Raw genomic sequence first — 23,082 nt, 5'->3', positions numbered from 1 at the left:
TAATGATCATGCCAACAATAACTTACAGTTTTGGGGTCTTATGTATCATAATACTTTCTTTGGTAATGTGTTTTGATAACTCTTCTGTTTGGCCTTGAAGTTTCGTGTACTTTTAATACAAATTGCAATACTTAAATAGAGAGGGAAATGGGGATTTCTGTTGAAATCATGCAGTATAATAAAATATCTCACTATATAACCTGAGAAATATATACAAAGTTTTAGATCTAGAGATAGACCTAACTAAAGTTAGGATAAAAGTGAGGGACTAGAAGGAGGTTGTCATGACAACAATGATTCTGATTTTCTGCAGGTATACCACAAAAATGAACCTTTAAGAGACTTCACTATTTTGTCTACATTGTACTTTAGCCAGTGGCCATTTTGTGTATTTTTTGCTGAAATTTTTGCCTCACCATTTTTCCTTGAGATTTAGTTTTGTGTTTGAAAGTGTTTTCAATCCAACATTATGTGTACTAAACTCACATCGTCAGATTCAGTCCTCATAAGAACAATTTTAACATTGTTTTTATAATTTAAAATAACTCAGATTTTTGCCATATTGAGAACATAAAGACATAGAAGGTAAAAATTCTACCAGAAATTTGGCATTGACTCTATCTTTCCAACCTTTTTAACATGAAAGCCCTTTATTTAAACAATCTGTGTAATGTCTCATTGCTTACATTTAGCATCCAATATCCCTTGTGCTTTCAAGTCTGAAGCTACTTAAGACAAGGTTAATACTATTACCTTATAAATTACCACAATTATTTGACCCCTGTTGATAATTTCTGATATTAAATTCCTACAAATGTCTTCGCATTAAAATGTATTTCAGCAATAATTCTTGGTCAGTGATTCCTAGAATGACTATGAACCCTTTCACGTATTTTGATACGTTCTATTATTTTGGGTCCACAGAGCATGTTCTGGTTCTACCCTCCCTCACAATTACCAAGCTCCTTGTATGCTGACCTTTGCTATTGATATTTAACCAAAATGCTAGATAACTGCATCCTTTTTAATTTTCAGTTTTTTATTGTAAAGAAGGAATTGATAAGGCTATCTTTTCTTATCTTTGAGCACAGACTTTATGTTTATATCCAAAATGGTTTTTCTTCAGTGTGCTAAAATTTTGTTCTCCCAAGCTAGATGACTGTGCATATAAAATTATGCAATCTCTTTCCTGTTATTTAGAGAACATGTGTTTCTCATTCACCAGTAAATAGATTTAAAAGAAAATCATACTAATCATATGCCAGTACCAAGTATTTAAATGGTACTGCAGCGTTTGGCTAGCTGAAGAGACCTAGATCAGGAGATGTCCATGTAGGACACGTGGCTCACATAGAAGAGCCGCATGTCTGTTTCTTTATATATTTTTGTTGAAATCATTCTTTGTACAATATTGCTTCATCTCCTCCCAGATGATAGCAACCTCCTCATCCATCCAACTCCATGCCTTCTTTCGCTCCTTTAGAAAAAACAGACAGGCAAATAAAAAGAAGACAAAACAAATAAAGACAGAAAAAAGAGAGAGAAAGAAGAAAGAAAACATACATCAGACCCATGCACAAAACCCAATTAGTGATAATTATGAAGAGATTAGCATCATTCAGGTGAAGTCTTCTGGCTAGTGTTTCTTTAGGGTCAATGCACAGAAGTTCTGTGGGTGACTTAGGTTGTACCTCATTCTGGTCAAAACTGGGTCCTGTGTAAGTCTCCAAATTAATACTGCATGAAAGGGTCAAGAAGAGCAGCAGAGGGCTGGCATCGTGAGAGGCTGGAAGTGAATATTTAACCCCAGAAACAATGGGGAGCCCAGGATAGAAGGGTTCATTCAGGGAATGTGGGGCAGGGCACTATGAAGTGCTCCCAAGAAAGGCCCTTGGCAAAACTGTAGCCCAGTGACAGTCGGAGACTTTGCAGACAGCAGGAGAGCTGGCTTCAGCCATGAGACTCACTGTGGGTGCTGTGGCAAACCCTTAGGAACCAAAAAGATTGTGAGGGAATGGAAAACACTGGACACTGAGTTATTTGCACTGTTAGAGTTCATTTTTTCTTCCTCTAGCTTGGGACTCTGCCTTGGTTCTTCCCTTTGGGAATAAGAAAGTATTTAACTTATTTTGACTTTGTAGGACCTCATAGTTTTGAGACTAGGGAGTTTTTAAAGAGACTTTGGCTTCTTAAATCAACTTTGGATTTTAAAGAAATTAAAGGTTTAAAATACTCAAATTTGTAAAACCTGGGAGTTTTAAGTTTTGAATGTGTTTTATATTGTGATGATTAATGTGATATTTGAGAGATAAACAAAAAAAGACAAGGTTGCTGTTAGCTGGTATTGAATTGGCATATCAAACTGACAAAGAGAGAATTGTCCTGGCTAGATTTTATGTCCACTTGATACAAGCTAGTCATATGAAAGGAGGAAACCTCAATTGAGAAGATGGCTCCATAAGATCCAGCTGTAGGCAGGCTATAGGGCATTTTCTGTTAGTAATTAATGTGGTAGGGTTTAGCCTTTGTAGGTGGGGATGCCCCTGGGCTATATAGTCCTGGGTGCTCTAAGACAGCAAGGTAAGCAAGCCATGCATCACTCCCTGCCTCCAGATTGCTACCCTATTGGAGTTCCTGCCCTAACTTCCTTCAGTGATGTACTCTGATATGGAATCATAAGTAAAATAACCACTTTTCCTCACCAGATCATTTATGGTCATGGTTTGATAACAGCGGTAGTCACCCTGAGTAAGACAGAGAGCAAGTTTATTTCTTCCCACTTTACAAGCATCAAATTGAGAAGCCATACTAGTTTTCAAAATTCATTTAGCTAGAGAATAAGACTAAAATTACAAGCTCCACAATTCAAAGCCAAAATGTTTTCATTTACAACCTCAGAATTAATTGGGTTTTCTTTTTTCTTTTTTCTTTTCTTTTTTTTAGTTCAAAGATAAATAAGCATTTAAACTAATTGAATGAGTGAATTTAATAAAATAATTCAATAAGATAATGAAGCTCGGTGAATTTAAGTAATTAAACAGACAGAGCATGTTTTATTACTTGATATGTGGAGTCAGTTATACCGAATTTACAGTGACCTAAAAATACCACCTAGCAGAACAAGTAAATTATTGATCAGCATATCACCTCCAGTAAAGGTCAAAAAATGACTGAGGATAAAACTTATCCTCGATAAGAGATTCAAGAAACACTTGCTGTATAATGTTCATTGTGTTCTAGGCTTCCAAGATTATGCTATTGTATACTGTTATTTTAAAAGTCACTAACACTTTGAATGGATGCAATCACTTAGCAACATTTCCAATACTAATATCCATAATTTGTGGGGGTTTTTTCTTTTAAAATAATACAAGTTGCTTAGCTTATAGAACATGTCTGTCATCAACAATCTTTTTCTACATACTTTGGGAAGATATCATTAAAAATTAAATTTACACAGGAAAATGGGGCTCGTATGCATAGCTAATAGGTTGGAGGGCTTACATAGTATTGTCAGAAGAGAATGCTAGTCAGTAACTACATTTGGTCTTAGCCTTCCCGGAAGGAGCTCTCCACTCACTGTGGTCCCATAAATATTTCATGCGCCAACATGAAGTAATATGCTAATGGCAGCCTGCCTACCCAGCGAGCAGGTGTGGTGTGGGCTGTGTGTTTTCATCTTGGGTACACCTGTGATATGGGGTCAGGCATGGCGTTCCTGTTCATTCTGAATTGGCTTTCTCTCTGCTTCTCCATCACAGTTTCACTTGAACCAAAAATGGTGAGTGCCAGTCATCCTGAGGCCCTGGCCGCCCCTGTCACCACTGTTGCGACCCTTGTCCCACACAATGCCACTGAGCCAGCCAGTCCTGGGGAAGGGAAGGAAGATGCCTTTTCCAAGCTGAAGCAGAAGTTTATGAATGAGCTGCATAAAATTCCATGTGAGTATACTTTCTTCACTTGAATAAGAAGCAAAGATTGAACAGTCGTTAAATCACTGGGAAGTCAGCTGAATTCAACGTTATTATTCGTGGTAGTTCTGTATGGTAGTACTCCAATGATAAGTGAAGTGATTTTGGAAATGGAATATGATATTTTTCATTATCTATTTTTATAGATAACAGCACAGTTTATAGTGAAATCATGTTTGCTGGGTTGGATGTAGGTTGGTCCTTCATTTTCTTTTTCTCTAATAATAGTAATACCTATAGGTTGTGTTATATGAAGTTTAGATTAGTATTAATAAAATTGTTATATAGGAAAGACTATATTAGCTAGCACCTTCCCACAATTACAAGTTTGATTTTCTTTCCTTTGTTAATATTTTTAAAACTTGTCTATCTTTCATGGATTTGTCAGTATTTCAAAAGCTTTCATCTACTTTTAATTTTTTATTTGTCAATGGGAAACACAAAGCCTGTGGCTAGGCTTATGAGAGTAAATGTAGCACTAAGTCTAACCAGTGGTATTTAGTTTTTCAAATTTTATTTGTATATTTACAGATATATTTACTGTGTTCAGTAACAGTATTTTCAACTGTGAGTACTGTATATTGACCTAAGTATCATGTGGGCACTACATCATATAGAACCATTTTTTACTGACGACATTGATATGCACTGTCTTAGTTCAGCGTCACTGTAGTACATGTCATGCAATAAATCCCTTGAATTTACTTTCCTCTCTAAATCAAAGTTTGTATCCTTTGATCACTTCACTTGTCAAGCTCCTAACCCAGGTCCTTTGACCTTCACATGTGTTCCATGGCACACGTGAACATGGGTGCGTGCACACACTCACACACAGGTACATACACATTATGTTCACATACAGTAATAAGAATAAAATACACAATGTAGGTGAATGTGGAATGTTTTCTTAGTACTGTCAAAGGGTTGCTTTCTTGGTTTATCTTTGACATGGTGCATATAAATAATACTCACCTTTGCATATTAATGTTGGGTCATTTAACTACTGAGTCCATTCATTACTTCTAAAAGTTTGGGAATGACTCTCTGGATCTCTTTATATGATCATATCATATACAAACAAGGAATATCTCTTTCTCTTGCCCACTTGTATTCCTTTTATTTCTTTCTTGCCCTATTATTCTGGCTAAGTTGCCATACTTTTTCATGAGTGTACAGAATTACAGAAGGAATGTTTTAAACGCTAACGCTGTGGCTGCCATGCATACCCTTTATCATATTGAAGTTTAATTCTTCTATATCTTAATTTGTTGAGCATTTTTAAGAATATTCAGTTATTTTCAAATTCTTTTTCTTTTGAAATGATCGTATTGCTTTACTCTTTACCCTATTGATGTGACCTATCATATATATTAATTTATAAAGATTAAGCTGTCCTTCCTTTCCTGAAATTAATCAATCCTACCTGGGGACTAGCCTTTTTTACATGCTCCTGGACTCTATTGTTCAGGAAAAGCCCAGGACACAGTGACCAGGAATAGTGATTAGCATCTTAGTAGCTTTTTATTCGTGTGTGTGTGTGTGTGTGTGTGTGTGTGTGTGTGTGTGTGTGTAGGGAGCAAGGGGTCCTTGGCTTTCACACCAGCATGATGCTGGCCTCTTCAAATTGGTTTAAAAGTATGCCCTTAATTATAACATGACCAGCAGAGGTTGAATTTCTATGTTGCAATGTCTATTGGGACCTGAGGATGACTTGGATGAACCCAATCCAAGAAGACAAGATAAACCAATGGAATATTCCAGGTGAAAGATAATGTTATGAAAATGTATCTATAAGATCATCTCATGCCTCAGAGATTAGAAATGAGTTCATATGTCCACACTGTTCATAAATTCGACTTTCTCAAGACCCAACCGCCTGGTCAGGTGGGCACTCCTGAGGCTGCAGAGCGGAAGAGACCACCAACACTGCTCACCCCTGCCCACATCCCTGGCCCAAGAGGAAACTGTATAAGGCCTCTGGGCTCCCGTGGGGGAGGGCCCAGGAGCGGCAGGACCCCTGCCACAGACACCGCCGGACCCTGAAGGAAACAGACCGGATAAACAGTTCTCTGCACCCAAATCCCGTGGGAGGGAGAGCTAAACCTTCAGAGAGGCAGACAGGCCTGGGAAACCAGAAGAGACTGCTCCCTGCACACACATCTCGGACGCCAGAGGAAAAAGCCAAAGACCATCTGGAACCCTGGTGCACTGAAGCTCCCGGAAGGGGCGGCACAGGTCTTCCTGGTTGCTGCCGCTGCAGAGAGCCCCTGGACAGCACCCCACGAGCAAACCTGAGCCTCGGGACCACAGGTAAGACCAAATTTTCTGCTGCAAGAAAGCTGCCTGGTGAGCTTGGGACACACGGAAGCAGAATTTCTCTAGAACCGGGCACGTTCTGTGTTTACCGGAAGTCCCACACCCGCGGATCCCGGCCCGCAGCAGCTCTCTGCTCCCAGACCCGGTGAGAGAGAGACCCAACCGCCTGGTCAGGTGGGCACTCCTGAGGCTGCAGAGCGGAAGAGACCACCAACACTGCTCACCCCTGCCCACATCCCTGGCCCAAGAGGAAACTGTATAAGGCCTCTGGGCTCCCGTGGGGGAGGGCCCAGGAGCGGCAGGACCCCTGCCGGAGACACCGCCGGACCCTGAAGGAAACAGACCGGATAAACAGTTCTCTGCACCCAAATCCCGTGGGAGGGAGAGCTAAACCTTCAGAGAGGCAGACAGGCCTGGGAAACCAGAAGAGACTGCTCCCTGCACACACATCTCGGACGCCAGAGGAAAAAGCCAAAGACCATTTGGAACCCTGGTGCACTGAAGCTCCCGGAAGGGGCGGCACAGGTCTTCCTGGTTGCTGCCGCTGCAGAGAGCCCCTGGACAGCACCCCACGAGCAAACCTGAGCCTCGGGACCACAGGTAAGACCAAATTTTCTGCTGCAAGAAAGCTGCCTGGTGAACTCAAGACACAGGCCCACAGGAACAGCTGAAGACCTGTAGAGAGGAAAAACTACACGCCCGAAAGCAGAACACTCTGTCCCCATAACTGACTGAAAGAGAGGAAAACAGGTCTACAGCACTCCTGACACACAGGCTTATAGGACAGTCTAGCCACTGTCAGAAATAGCAGAACAAAGTAACACTAGAGATAATCTGATGGCGAGAGGCAAGCGCAGGAACCCAAGCAACAGAAACCAAGACTACATGCCATCATCGGAGCCCAATTCTCCCACCAAAACAAACATGGAATATCCAAACACACCAGAAAAGCAAGATCTAGTTTCAAAATCATATTTGATCATGATGCTGGAGGACTTCAGGAAAGACCTGAACACACTTAGGGAAGCACAGGAAAACATTAATAAACAAGTAGAAGCCTACAGAGAGGAATCGCAAAAATCCCTGAAAGAATTCCAGGAAAACACAATCAAACAGTTGAAGGAATTAAAAATGGAAATAGAAGCAATCAAGAAAGAACACATGGAAACAACCCTGGATATAGAAAACCAAAAGAAGAGACAAGGAGCTGTAGATACAAGCTTCACCAACAGAATACAAGAGATGGAAGAGAGAATCTCAGGAGCAGAAGATTCCATAGAAATCATTGACTCAACTGTCAAAGATAATGTAAAGCGGAAAAAGCTACTGGTCCAAAACATACAGGAAATCCAGGACTCAATGAGAAGATCAAACCTAAGGATAATAGGTATAGAAGAGAGTGAAGACTCCCAGCTCAAAGGACCAGTAAATATCTTCAACAAAATCATAGAAGAAAACTTCCCTAACCTAAAAAAAGAGATACCCATAGACATACAGGAAGCCTACAGAACTCCAAATAGATTGGACCAGAAAAGAAACACCTCCCGTCACATAATTGTCAAAACACCAAACGCACAAAATAAAGAAAGAATATTAAAAGCAGTAAGGGAAAAAGGTCAAGTAACATATAAAGGGAGACCTATCAGAATCACACCAGACTTCTCGCCAGAAACTATGAAGGCCAGAAGATCCTGGACTGATGTTATACAGACCCTAAGAGAACACAAATGCCAGCCCAGATTACTGTATCCAGCAAAACTCTCAATTAACATTGATGGAGAAACCAAGATATTCCATGACAAAACCAAATTTACACAATATCTTTCTACAAATCCAGCACTACAAAGGATAATAAATGGTAAAGCCCAACATAAGGAGGCAAGCTATACCCTAGAAGAAGCAAGAAACTAATCGTCTTGGCAACAAAACAAAGAGAATGAAAGCACACAAACATAACCTCACATCAAATATGAATATAACGGGAAACAATAATCACTATTCCTTAATATCTCTCAATATCAATGGCCTCAACTCCCCAATAAAAAGACATAGATTAACAAACTGGATACACAACGAGGACCCTGCATTCTGCTGCCTACAGGAAACACACCTCAGAGACAAAGACAGACACTACCTCAGAGTGAAAGGCTGGAAAACAACTTTCCAAGCAAATGGTCAGAAGAAGCAAGCTGGAGTAGCCATTCTAATATCAAATAAAATCAATTTCCAACTAAAAGTCATCAAAAAAGATAAGGAAGGACACTTCATATTCATCAAAGGAAAAATCAACCAAGATGAACTCTCAATCCTAAATATCTATGCCCCAAATACAAGGGCACCTACATATGTAAAAGAAACCTTACTAAAGCTCAAAACACACATTGCACCTCACACAATAATAGTGGGAGATTTCAACACCCCACTCTCATCAATGGACAGATCATGGAAACAGAAATTAAACAGTGATGTAGACAGACTAAGAGAAGTCATGAGCCAAATGGACTTAACGGATATTTATAGAACATTCTATCCTAAAGCAAAAGGATATACCTTCTTCTCAGCTCCTCATGGTACTTTCTCCAAAATTGACCATATAATTGGTCAAAAAACGGGCCTCAACAGGTACAGAAAGATAGAAATAATCCCATGCGTGCTATCGGACCACCACGGCCTAAAACTGGTCTTCAATAACAATAAGGGAAGAATGCCCACATATACGTGGAAATTGAACAATGCTCTACTCAATGATAACCTGGTCAAGGAAGAAATAAAGAAAGAAATTAAAAACTTTTTAGAATTTAATGAAAATGAAGATACAACATACTCAAACTTATGGGACACAATGAAAGCTGTGCTAAGAGGAAAACTCATAGCGCTGAGTGCCTGCAGAAAGAAACAGGAAAGAGCATATGTCAGCAGCTTGACAGCACACCTAAAAGCTCTAGAACAAAAAGAAGCAAATACACCCAGGAGGAGTAGAAGGCAGGAAATAATCAAACTCAGAGCTGAAATCAACCAAGTAGAAACAAAAAGGACCATAGAAAGAATCAACAGAACCAAAAGTTGGTTCTTTGAGAAAATCAACAAGATAGATAAACCCTTAGCCAGACTAACGAGAGGACACAGAGAGTGTGTCCAAATTAACAAAATCAGAAATGAAAAGGGAGACATAACTACAGATTCGGAGGAAATTCAAAAAATCATCAGATCTTACTATAAAAACCTATATTCAACAAAATTTGAAAATCTTCAGGAAATGGACAATTTCCTAGACAGATACCAGGTATCGAAGTTAAATCAGGAACAGATAAACCAGTTAAACAACCCCATAACTCCTAAGGAAATAGAAGCAGTCATTAAAGGTCTCCCAACCAAAAAGAGCCCAGGTCCAGACGGGTTTAGTGCAGAATTCTATCAAACCTTCATAGAAGACCTCATACCAATATTATCCAAACTATTCCACAAAATTGAAACAGATGGAGCCCTACCGAATTCCTTCTACGAAGCCACAATTACTCTTATACCTAAACCACACAAAGACACAACAAAGAAAGAGAACTTCAGACCAATTTCCCTTATGAATATCGACGCAAAAATACTCAATAAAATTCTGGCAAACCGAATTCAAGAGCACATCAAAACAATCATCCACCATGATCAAGTAGGCTTCATCCCAGGCATGCAGGGATGGTTTAATATACGGAAAACCATCAACGTGATCCATTATATAAACAAACTGAAAGAACAGAACCACATGATCATTTCATTAGATGCTGAGAAAGCATTTGACAAAATTCAACACCCCTTCATGATAAAAGTCCTGGAAAGAATAGGAATTCAAGGCCCATACCTAAACATAGTAACAGCCATATACAGCAAACCAGTTGCTAACATTAAACTAAATGGAGAGAAACTTGAAGCAATCCCACTAAAATCAGGGACTAGACAAGGCTGCCCACTCTCTCCCTACTTATTCAATATAGTTCTTGAAGTTCTAGCCAGAGCAATCAGACAACAAAAGGAGATCAAAGGGATACAGATCGGAAAAGAAGAGGTCAAAATATCACTATTTGCAGATGACATGATAGTATATTTAAGTGATCCCAAAAGTTCCACCAGAGAACTACTAAAGCTGATAAACAACTTCAGCAAAGTGGCTGGGTATAAAATTAACTCAAATAAATCAGTTGCCTTCCTCTATACAAAAGAGAAACAAGCCGAGAAAGAAATTAGGGAAACGACACCCTTCATAATAGACCCAAATAATATAAAGTACCTCGGTGTGACTTTAACCAAGCAAGTAAAAGATCTGTACAATAAGAACTTCAAGACACTGAGGAAAGAAATTGAAGAAGACCTCAGAAGATGGAAAGATCTCCCATGCTCATGGATTGGCAGGATTAATATGGTAAAAATGGCCATTTTACCAAAAGCAATCTACAGATTCAATGCAATCCCCATCAAAATACCAATCCAATTCTTCAAAGAGTTAGACAGAACAATTTGCAAATTCATCTGGAATAACAAAAAACCCAGGATAGCTAAAGCTATCCTCAACAATAAAAGGACTTCAGGGGGAATCACTATCCCTGAACTCAAGCAGTATTACAGAGCAATAGTGATAAAAACTGCATGGTATTGGTACAGAGACAGACAGATAGACCAATGGAATAGAATTGAAGACCCAGAAATGAACCCACACACCTATGGTCACTTGATTTTTGACAAAGGAGCCAAAACCATCCAATGGAAAAAAGATAGTATTTTCAGCAAATGGTGCTGGTTCAACTGGAGGGCAACATGTAGAAGAATGCAGATCGATCCATGCTTATCACCCTGTACAAAGCTTAAGTCCAAGTGGATCAAGGACCTCCACATCAAACCAGACACACTCAAACTAATAGAAGAAAAACTAGGGAAGCATCTGGAACACATGGGCACTGGAAAAAATTTCCTGAACAAAACACCAATGGCTTATGCTCTAAGATCAAGAATCGACAAATGGGATCTCATAAAACTGCAAAGCTTCTGTAAGGCAAAGGACACTGTGGTTAGGACAAAACGGCAACCAACAGATTGGGAAAAGATCTTTACCAATCCTACAACAGATAGAGGCCTTATTTCCAAAATATACAAAGAACTCAAGAAGTTAGACCGCAGGGAAACAAATAACCCTATTAAAAAATGGGGTTCAGAGCTAAACAAAGAATTCACAGCTGAGGAATGCCGAATGGCTGAAAAACACCTAAAGAAATGTTCAACATCTTTAGTCATAAGGGAAATGCAAATCAAAACAACCCTGAGATTTCACCTCACACCAGTGCGATTGGCTAAGATCAAAAACTCAGGTGACAGCAGATGCTGGCGAGGATGTGGAGAAAGAGGAACACTCCTCCATTGTTGGTGGGATTGCAGACTGGTAAAACCATTCTGGAAATCAGTCTGGAGGTTCCTCAGAAAATTGGACATTGAACTGCCTGATGATCCAGCTATACCTCTCTTGGGCATATACCCAAAAGATGCCTCAACATATAAAAGAGACACGTGCTCCACTATGTTCATCGCAGCCTTATTTATAATAGCCAGAAGCTGGAAAGAACCCAGATGCCCTTCAACAGAGGAATGGATACAGAAAATGTGGTACATCTACACAATGGAATATTACTCAGCTATCAAAAACAACGAGTTTATGAAATTCGTAGGCAAATGGTTGGAACTGGAAAATATCATCCTGAGTGAGCTAACCCAATCACAGAAAGACATACATGGTATGCACTCATTGATAAGTGGCTATTAGCCCAAATGCTTGAATTACCCTAGATCCCTAGAACAAACGAAACTCAAGATGGATGATCAAAATGTGAATGCTTCACTCCTTCTTTAAATGAGGAAAAAGAATACCCTTGGCAGGGAAGGGAGAGGCAAAGATTAAAACAGAGACTGAAGGAACACCCATTCAGAGCCTGCCCCACATGTGGCCCATACATATACAGCCACCCAATTAGACAAGATGGATGAAGCAAAGAAGTGCAGACCGACAGGAGCCGGATGTAGATCGCTCCTGAGAGACACAGCCAGAATACAGCAAATATAGAGGCGAATGCCAGCAGCAAACCACTGAACTGAGAATAGGTCCCCTATTGAAGGAATCAGAGAAAGAACTGGAAGAGCTTGAAGGGGCTCGAGACCCCAAAAGTACAACAATGTCAAGCAACCAGAGCTTCCAGGGACTAAGCCACTACCTAAAGACTATACATGGACTGACCCTGGACTCTGACCTCATAGGTAGCAATGAATATCCTAGTAAGAGCACCAGTGGAAGGGGAAGCCCTGGGTCCTGCTAAGACTGAACCCCCAGTGAACTAGTCTATGGGGGGAGGGCGGCAATGGGGGGAGGGTTGGGAGGGGAACACCCATAAGGAAGGGGAGGGGGGAGGGGGATGTTTGCCCGGAAACCGGGAAAGGGAATAACACTCGAAATGTATATAAGAAATACTCAAGTTAATAAAAAAAAAAAAAAAAACAGGCAAAAAAAAAAAAAAAAAAAATTCGACTTTCTCTGGAGCTTGCTGTAACAGAGCTGTTGGTAATTACTGTTCTCAGCAGGAAGCTCCATTGGAGAAGAAATGGCAGGAGAGAGATGGTCCAGCAGCTCAAGCCCTTAAGCAAGAACAAGATCACAGTTCCTCTTCTGCTCTATCGCCTAGCTAATGGACTGTTATAAAAGTCAAAGTGCTCTTTATATAACTTTGAGGTTAGAAATTCTAGAGGGAAATCATACGTATGCATTGTAGATTTAAACTTGTGCTTGAGGACTATTTTATCAAAATAGGTGCCATCAAAGAAACGTGTCAAAGGCTATCAGAGAAAACAATGCAAGAAATAGACACATGTCCTGCCTCATGTGTCACTGTCTCCTCTGGAAGTGTAGTGTATGAGGCGCACACACAGTGAGCCTGATAACCGTCAGACTGAGATGTGCTGCCAGTCAGCAGCGTAACTCTTGTCCTCATCTCTTTCATGTTCATACTCGCCATCCTCCTACTTAGGGTTCATCCAAGCGCAGTGTTTCCAATCCAGGTAACTCAAATATCCATTGTTCCCAGCATGCTCTGCCCCTCAGCCTTGCTCTTTTTCTCATCATATTATTCAGTACCATCTATAATAACATATGTAAATGTATCACTTAATACGGGGTTTTTAATTACTCTGAATCTTTCCAAAATAATAAAAGTTCTGTGAGGGAAGTAAGTTATACACGCTTTGTGAGTAGTCACATCATTCATGAGGAGGGGTCCATAGAAAGCTCTCAGTGTATATTTTACCAAGAAATGAATGAGCAAAGATCAATTCAACTTCTATCCCACACACTCCCTCTTAAATTCTGTAGCTTTGAGGTACCAACAAAGTAAAACACGGATTTTTACATTGTATGTGTTAAAATTCCATTTCTGTGCTTACCAATGCTATTCACTTTTACAAAGCAAAATAATATTTCCATCTTTATGAAGTCCTCTGCTTCTTTCTCATGAAGTTTGAGGCATTACACTCTTTTCTTGTTTATCAGTTATCAACTGCAAAGAATTACATATGAAACCCCCTGTTTGGTTTGCCTTGGCTAGCTTTTCTTTCATCTTCCCAAGATATTCCCTAGTTTCTATGCCATCATTAGGTGCTAGAAATGATAGCGGATAACAATGTTCTCCTCCAAAGAGGATTGCTTTTAACCTGTCACCCGCAAGACTAGAAACAAGAGGATCCTCTAAGGACCTGTGCAAAGTATTATGTTGCTAGTGTTTTCCTTGATATCATAAAATGAAACAAGTAAATAGCTAAAATATTTTAAAGTAAATAGGTTTTAGAAAAATGATATTTTTCATAGAGTCATGCAGCTTTATTAAAAATATCTAGCAGTAAATTATCTACATTTTCCTTTTAATTCAGTGAAACTTTTACTGCCTGTGTAATTGAAATTTCTAATGGGATTTTTTCAGACAGGAAGCAATGATAAGCAAAATAAAATATGTCCCTAAACTCAAATTCCTTCAGGGGCATATGCTATATAAAAGTTATCACTTGTGACTTGGCATAACACAATAAGATGCTAATGACAGGTAACAAATTAGAATATTAATCGATTTTGGTCTCTGAACTAAATCTTGGCTATCTGGCAGATGTGGTTTTTGCAAAATTGATAGCAAACAGCTTCAGTCTGTCACTTGAAATTCCCACTTGTAAGAAGAGAGGTGTCACAATGGTGGGGAGTGTGCATGTCATTAGTTAGGTAATCTACACAGTCCAGTGTGAGCATATTCAAACCAAATTGCCTGATGATATCATCCGTAACACCGTGGGGCTTACATGTAAAAGGAGAAAGTACGAGAGGAGAAGGAAATGGTAAATTCTCTGAGCATTTTTATCTTTCAATTTATTCTGCACACTCTTATCTAAATGAAGCAGACAAGGATTTCCAGAATGCTTCTTTATTTTGCAACTTTGATTTTAATGTGACTAAGGCCATGGTTGGTTTGTAAAGCATGAACTCATGTCATCCAAACAGCTACGATTAAGGTTTTGATATTCATGAGTTTCTTGAAGTAGAGTGCACCTTTTCCTTATGTACAGCAAAATAACCAAATCCTCTCTCGCAGTCCAGAATAAGAGTAAGAGGTCTAAGGATAGCTGTGCTATTGGTGCAGAAATGTTTGGGGATAAACACTTTGACTCAGAAATAGACACAATTTATGGGCACAGGCTGCATGAATCCAAATCCTATATCTACAGCACAGTGTCTGTATGACCTTGGGCATATTAATTGTTTATTCATCCATCCCCTCCTGTTACAGAGATAGGATCTTAAATAGTGCTCTTGTCACTAGGTTGGTGGGTAAAAGCATCAGTGTGTACCAAGTATAGCAGGGTGTCTAGCACAAAGAAACCACACTTGAAATGTTAGCTATTATTAAATTCACACTGTTGTTTTAACAAGTTTCCATTTCTATTTTAGAAAAGTCCTCTATTTAGGTCAGTTACGCAGAGAAAATTCCAGAAACTTTGCAGCTGAATATATGTGCATTATATTCTTTAAGCCTATTTCTGTCGTGCCTGTTCTGTAGAAGATGATGGAGGGTTTCCATGGCCCCCTAATCTAACCTTTTTACTTTTCTATTGACCTTGCTTTTTCTCAGCTCTGCTTTTAGCCTACATCACATATCAGGAAGGGCTTGGCAAAGTTGTATGTCATGGGTGCTAAAGGAACACTAAGATGCTTGTTTCATGGTCTAAAATGTCCTTCCTCTGAAATTATCCTCGTCAAACTACTTTTCTATCATTTACCTTTACATCTTCACTAGAGTTTTAAAAACATAAAACCTGAACCCTGCCTTCTCTTCATGCCCTTTGACAATCCAGGGCTTTCTGCTCTGATTCCTATCTCTGTTCACTGCTAAAATTAGCTTCTTTAAACTTGCAGGACACATCTTGATACTGTGAGGGTTATTGTTGAGTTTCATGAAATCAGATATTTCTGCCCATTACCACTTACCAGCCTCCATAGTCTGACAAGTTCTGGCTCCCCTCCCATGCTTCTCAACTTCTCCCCACTCTTTATTCTCCTCTACAAACTAACCCTCAAGTTTTTCATACTCATTCATTTCTCAAAATGAAGCCCTATTTTCCTGAGAGTTGCCTTGAGCACACCTCTTGCTCGACATCCAATTCTTTTTCTACATACCTGCTATGGAAAGTCTTAAATAAGAACTCTTACTGTGATCCTGACCACAATGAGCTCCGTCTCCACCAATTTGCTGCTTGAATTTAAGCCCATGAACCCTTCTCCTGAAATCTCTCTCAAAGCCAACTACTGGTTCTGATATATTAGCTTAGCATTGAACACCCAACTAACATCAGGATGAGAAGTCGATCATTTTAAAGGCATGGCTGTGTGAGGCTTCTTCTCTTGAAAGCTTTCCATTCAAATCTCTCAGCTGTCATGTTATCTACAGGGCCTTCTGCTTGCTTTCCCAAGATAGGTTAATTCCCAAAACCCTGGCACAGTTACTCACACATCTGTGCTTTTCCTGTACATAGAAAGTGGGCCTGATGAAGATGTAGTGTAATTTGGTTCTGGGCAGTAGTGCATTGACCAGGTTCTGACCAGGAAAAAATCTCTTTCTCAAAAAAAGGGGGGGGGGGGGGCATGGAGTTTTGCTCAAGACTAAACCAATTTACGCTACAAGCAACTCTGTAGATGTCATGTTTCAGAACTTTATTAGAAGTAGTAGGGAATTTAGCCCATGTGTGCAGAAACTGAACCCTGAAAATAAATTTCAAATCTTTTTAACACAAGGGTCCTTTTCAAATAAAATATTACATAAACACTGAAAACAGAAATATGATAAAACAAGACTCAACTCCTATTACAGTCTTCCTGCTGATGTCTCATCAGCAGCTACGAAGACAGCTAGCTGAAGGGACACTTTGAACAGGGTGACCTTAAACCTCAGGAGATAGATGATCAGCTAGTGATGACGCAAGGAGCATCATGTAAGTATGGCCGCATCAGCCAGGAAAACTATAGTTGATAACTTTGTTTGCCCTCCTGTGGCTGAAAAATGAAGATAATGACATTGTCCTATGTCAGTGTCATGATCATTAATGTCAAGAAAGTCAATGGCAAGAAATAAATGAAGAGACCCTTAGGGACACAGCGATGCATGCCGTGTGAAGAACAGGAATTATGATACTGATCACCATGGTTATTGAGCACCGGACACACCTGTGTGTGTTGTGCATTACACGAATCACCAATAAGCTTGTGAAAACTGCCAACACTTACTATTCTGGTTGCATGAATAAGAACTCAGAGGCTTTTGTTGTCCAGAGAAGTTACTCGTGCTGGAGAGTATGGGGGTGGAGGTGTTGTCAGGAGACATTTACAGTTTTATGATTTGGCCTCATGAGAACATCATGGACACCTCACATCCCTCCACCATTGCTTACTACAGAAAAAGACTAGAAACGAGTAGAAAACTGTGCACCCACTCAAAGACAGTCCTATTGTGATTTGTATTGTAGGTGATTGAATACCTGGAATGTGATTTTAATATAATTCCTGTTCTTCCTGCATCAGCCACCTTGATAAGTGAATAGTTATTTACTTCAGTTCTGCAGTTCTTTAAATGGTCTTCCCTTGCTCAGATATGCAGCCATGCTATTCAAAAGTAGCACACTCTGTAAACGGACGAGCTACATGAGTCAGCTTCCCCCATCTGTTGACTCAGTTCTTCTTAAACTTCAGAGAGGCATGGCTAAAATGTTAAGTGAAGTTCTTAACTTCTGGGAAATGGAAAATCTGCAAGAAAGAAAGGTTCAATTCTGATGAGTAATCTCAACCTTAAGGACTTTGCAACACTGACTTCATCACAATGGCGATGAAGGAATCTATTGAGTCAGAGACTCTCAGCAATAAGGGTTACTCACACAAGCTCACCACAAGGAAGGCCTCTACACTTTCATCCAACAAAACATACAGGAAAGGGTGTGAACTTCTAACATTTATACATTTATTTGTTTGAGAACTTTATAATTTATGGTTACATTTTTCCACTACATATTTTTCATTCTTTTACTCATCATATTTTTGAATGATGGTTGCTCTGTGTGTGTATGTGTGTGTGTGTGTGTGTGTGTGTGTGTGTGTGTGTGTGTGTGTGTGTGTTTCTAAAGTGCTAAGGGTCATACCTAGGACTTACTTGTCATATGCTGGTCAAATGTTTTTTCCTATGACATAAACCTCAGCTTATGGAAGTTTGTTTAATTTCCAGCTTGGGAGGTTTAAAATTCATACAGTAGAGCAAAGACTCAGCAGGTCCCACTGTGAGTCTATCTCTGTATTTCACAGATAGGATGTGAGTAGCGTGTGTGGAACCAAGCTAGTGACTGCATTCAGAACCAAGGACGGAGCGATGCCAAGCCTCACAGTCTTCCTGGAGAGCATGCACCAGATAGCCTGAACCCCTCCTATTACTTCCCGCCTTCTGAAGAGTCACTTGGAACTTTGGAGACCCAAACTTGACCCAATAATTCACATCTGTAGGATTTTCCAGTTGTTCATAGATACTATATATGCTTTAATATTTTAATCATCAAAACAGTCCTTTCTTTGACAGCAATGATAGCATGTATGTTTTGCAAAAGAACAAATAAAGGCTTGAGATTCTTTTATTTACTTAAAAATATCCTTCACTTTAGCTTAGTCCACCATCTTAGATTATCATTTTAACTTAATTCTGATTTTAAAGATAGTAGAAATATATGTATATATGTATGTATGAATGAATGTATATATTTTTAATCTAAAGTGATCCAGTTTGCCTAAAGCAATAGTCCATAGAACAGTTTGTACTGCTCCCTGTGGGGTACAGTGAGTATTTGTTGGGTTATTTTTAGTGCACTAAACCTTGGGTATGGGAACAGGACCTGGCAAGAACCTACTTACTCCTCAGTACTTGCTACAAACATGTATCCCACAGAATTTCAAAATCCTAAAAGGACATGCATATGAAGGAAAACTTTATAGCTATGTGACCTAGAACTAGTTGCTTTTGTGTGTGTGTGTCTGTGTGTGTGTGTGTGTGTGTGTGTGTGTGTGTGTATCCGCACACATGCGCACATGCTCACACACTCCTACATACAAGGTGGTTTTATATGTCGCTTAAGTGTACAAAGCAGGTTAGCTTTTATTATAATATTTGTCTAAAATCTAGTATTTGGTTTTTGGTCCTAATCAAAAAATAATCTTTTGATTGTCTAAAGTCCAATGGCCCTTCTGGGAGTTGCAGGCGTCTAATTATTTCTTTGTGTTTTATAGTGTCATTACCTGATGATTTCTTTATATTATTTTTTTGTACATTATTACAAATTATGTTATTTTAAATCTGAGCCTTGTAATTAACATATTTCATTGAACTTTAAAATTATATATATATAGAAGTATTTTATATTATCTGCTCACCGTGTGAGACAGGAAACTATTTTAAAGTATTTCTTACAAACTGTAGTGCTGTGGATAACACTGACTTTAGGCAAGTGTGCAGTATGATCCTAGAAGTATTCTGGGGTTTGCGTGGCAATTTAAGCTAACTACATGCCACTGAGATTGCATTTCAGGAAGGACTGTTATATGTCCTTGTGGTTTCCTTCTGGAATCCTATTATGCAGAAAAATCCCCCCCAAAGAAATTCACTCCTTTAAAATGAACTAGCATTAAGGGATTCTATAAACTTCCAAAGCATGGGTGATACAACATAGCCATAAGCTATAAAAGTCACCAAACAAATTAAGATCCAAGCTAAGTTCCCAGAGCTTATTTAGTTAAGTTTGTTGGCATCTCAAGGATATTAAGTAAGCCTATAGAAGGAAAATAAGGGCTGCAGATAACACCATGGTCTGGTATTGAATGCAGCTCAAAAATTACCTTGCTAGAGTACTTTACAAGGAGACAGAGATAGTTTTAAATAGCTCTAAAAGTCAGTTCCTTAACACATAGCTCTTACAGTACGAAGCATAGGTTGTCATTAGCAAAGCCTGCCTACAGAAGCAAATTTATAAAGGAAGCCGTGGATGTAGAAACCTGGGATCCTGCTGTTCTGCTCACTGTTAAGGCTGTATCGATCCTTGTGGCTTGGCTGACTATCAGGCTTAGCACACTTTCAGTTACATCCAATAAAGAAATTAGAGCAGAAACCACAAGAAAATTATGTGCTGGTCAATTACATTCCAGCACTTGGCTTTATTTTTCTATGTTTGGTTTTCACTTAAGAGAATATTATAATGAAGGGATTGAAACTCGGTATCTTCTGAGTCCAAACACCTTCACTGTCTGTCTTTTGAATGAGCTTAGATAACTATAAGTAAAGAATAAGAAGATATTAGGCCATTTAAAGACTTCCTCACCAAGAAACATTTTAATTGGAACTGCAGCCCTGGAGAAATTCTGAAACCATTTGCATTCTCCTACTTTTCATCTTTTATTTAAAGCTGTTTATAACAGAGAGAGAGAGAGAGAGAGAGAGAGAGAGAGAGAGGAAGAGAGAGAGAGAGAGAACAAATAACATAATAGATTATAAATACTAGAAACATGTGGCTGAGAAGTATGCTATTACCTGAAAGCAATATATACTTTGTCCATAATCCCTTTCCTTGACAGAGTTAAATGGCTCGATGCCTTGAAAGTCAAATTTTATTATAATTTTATTTCTGTAAGGATTTAGGCTGGTTCTTTCAAGTAAAGGAACCACAGTAATCTATAGTAGTGAATAAAAAACAATGCCTGTCCGAATTTTGCAATCGTGTTCCCTAAAATCTTTGGAACATTTCTGTGGCCTAAAAGTTGTTGGAAGTGTTGTTAATCACTGAGAGACTGGCCCAGTATGAGTAGGCAGACATGTCAGGGGGTGTGGCTTGCTCCACTGTTAACACTGAAGTGAGCTGGTTTATAGTGTGAGTGGATCTGTCAGGATTCACTAAGATGTTACTAGTGTATGTCCTTGGGCAAATAATTTAATTTGCATGCCAAATAAGACTCAAGCTGTAACACTTTCTGCTGTAGAGATGTGAGCAAGTAAGTAGTAATATTCACAAAGGGCTATAAGTAATATTTGCAATATAATCCCGAGTGCATTTTAAAATGCTGTTTCTATTGTCTGTTTCTACGGCATGTTACCATACACCATGCTTCACGTCACGTCAAACAAACCATTTTACCATGTGTTGAACCTTCATTCTGTCTTCCCTCCATTTTCAGAAGGACTTCTACAGGAAATCACAGTGGCCTAGCCAGACACCAACAGCCTTGTGGACAGGGCCGGATGGAACATCCACATCTGCTCCCAGCTCATTTCCTGCTAGCCACACACACAAGTGCTCCAGCAGGAGCAGCTACCCCTGTCTTTTAGTTTATCATCTACAGTGTTTCCTGTATCCAGATCTACACACACACACACACACACACACACACACACACACACACACACACACACAAACACACACATAACCATCTCCTCTCCCTGGAATACTGCTTGCCTCTGCTTGCCTCTGGATCCTCTCGCCCTTCTGAGTTCTGTGATATTTCTAGCTGTTCCTATGCCCTCTCCTGAAACTTCCCAATCATCTATTAATGACCAGCTCTTGCTCTGCTATGAACCCGTGCCTGTATATGCCTGTCACATATGATATGTTACGTAGCTGTGTCTGTTAATACTGTGCAATCTGTGATCGGATGCTCTCTTTTCCTCTGCTTCTCCAGTTCCAGAACAAAGCAGGCTCATGGTAGGCAGAATTCTTACTCCCCTTTTGTTCAGAGCAACCTATTAATTACATTGAATCATCAAGAAAATGGCTTGGAGGAAGCCTATGCAAAAGGTTTTGAAGGACATAGTAAGAAAGGTGACATTCACCCTTATGTTGGAACAGAGGTGGGCAACCTTCCAAAAGAGTGATCTTTGCTCTTGCCCATCTCACCTTTTGTCTCTCTTTTTCTCTTTTGCTGTCTCTATTCTTGACCTTTCTTTAGTCCCATCCCCTTTTGTTCTGTTATTTTTTCCTACTTGCCCGTATTGCCTGAACATGTCCCTTGTTTGTTTTATTCTTTCCAGCCTGGTGGCAGTCAGTCTGGTGCAGTTGATAAGCAGACCATCCCTAAATTGGCCCTCTGGCTGCATAGTCCTCCCCACACATACTTTTATTAAAGTAGAGATCTGGGATCCATTACTGATTTCATCTCTTAGGTTTTTCTTTTTTAATGTGCTGTATTGGGGTACCAAGGAAGCTAGATAAGTTCATTTGATATGACATATGCTGCATAACACCATCCCGTTCTCTATGCTTTCACGGGGAGAATTCAAGGGACAGCTCAAATGTTACAGTGGCCAGCCCCTTCCTGCAGCAAGCCCTTTGATGAGGTTTGCTACAGTGAGTAGCTGTTTACAGTGACCTCAGTGACCTCAGTCAGGATTCTCAGTTTCCTCCAGCAGGCACACAAAGTGCTCTGGGCTGCTGTCATTGCTGATAACGCCCTAGCAGTGGTTATCATTTGAAGTGGTGCTTCAGCCTGGCCTTGTCTGCCACCTCCTGCCCACACTGATTGGAACTGTTTCCCCATCACCTCACCTTTCAGGGCTGCTGTCATCCACCCACTTCTCTTCCTGCTAACGCAGTGTTAATGCGATTTAACTGGCTACCTTCCAGGTCCTCATCAGCGGTGAATCTGTTTTGCTATTTTGCATTAAGTAGTCTTAAGCTATAACACTGGTGTGTCTGATGTACAGCCAAGTATCTCCAAAAGGGCTTGAGCTTAATAGTTGCTCTAAAAGCTGAACACTATGTGATTTCACCTGTGCTTCCAATTACAGAAAACATGTGGACCATTCCTACTGTCCATTCTGCTGCGTATAGCTTCACTAGGAACAGCTACACATTGCCACTCTATAGATGACTTGACATGGATATTCACTCAACCAGTGACAGTAAAGGCAGCCTGCCCCACGTACCTTGCCTTTATTGATACTCTGTTATTGACTAGTGAGCTTCTACTCCAGTGGTTCTCAATCTGTGGGCCACAACCCCTTTGGAGGTCAAAGAACCTCTTCACAGGGTCATATATCAAATATCCTGCAGATCAGATGTTTAGACTATAGTTCATAACAGTGGCAAAATTAGGGCTATGAAGTAGTAATGAAAATAATTTTATGGTTGGGGGTCACCACAACATGAAGAACTGTATTGAAGGGTCAAA

General features: G+C 39.7%; 1 protein-coding gene and 1 long non-coding RNA gene across 5 annotated transcripts in view; one reads left to right on the top strand and one right to left on the bottom strand.

The window, feature by feature from the left end:
• Syt1 (synaptotagmin 1) overlaps positions 1–23,082 on the top strand; it is a 547,682-nt gene that overhangs the window by 342,163 nt on the left and 182,437 nt on the right. For all 4 annotated transcript variants that reach the window (XM_087555884.1, XM_087555882.1, XM_087555883.1 and 1 more), the window contains 1 exon segment: positions 3,762–3,941. In XM_087555884.1, coding sequence (XP_087412010.1) covers positions 3,779–3,941 — 163 coding nt within the window. In that variant the 5' untranslated portion in view covers positions 3,762–3,778.
• The window catches only part of LOC102547595 (uncharacterized), a 50,199-nt gene continuing 44,452 nt past the window's right edge, over positions 17,336–23,082 (bottom strand). Inside the window, exon 2 of the long non-coding RNA XR_015625311.1 lies at positions 17,336–17,640. This is a non-coding gene — a long non-coding RNA (uncharacterized LOC102547595). The remainder of the gene's footprint in view (positions 17,641–23,082) is intronic.

The sequence above is a fragment of the Rattus norvegicus genome, chromosome 7 (assembly GCF_021556685.1).
Source record: "Rattus norvegicus strain SHRSP/BbbUtx chromosome 7, alternate assembly SHRSP_T2T, whole genome shotgun sequence".
In the NCBI taxonomy this organism is placed as follows: domain Eukaryota; kingdom Metazoa; phylum Chordata; class Mammalia; order Rodentia; family Muridae; genus Rattus; species Rattus norvegicus.
Note: the sequence above shows the minus strand (reverse complement) of the source record. Positions and strands in the feature narration are given on the sequence as shown.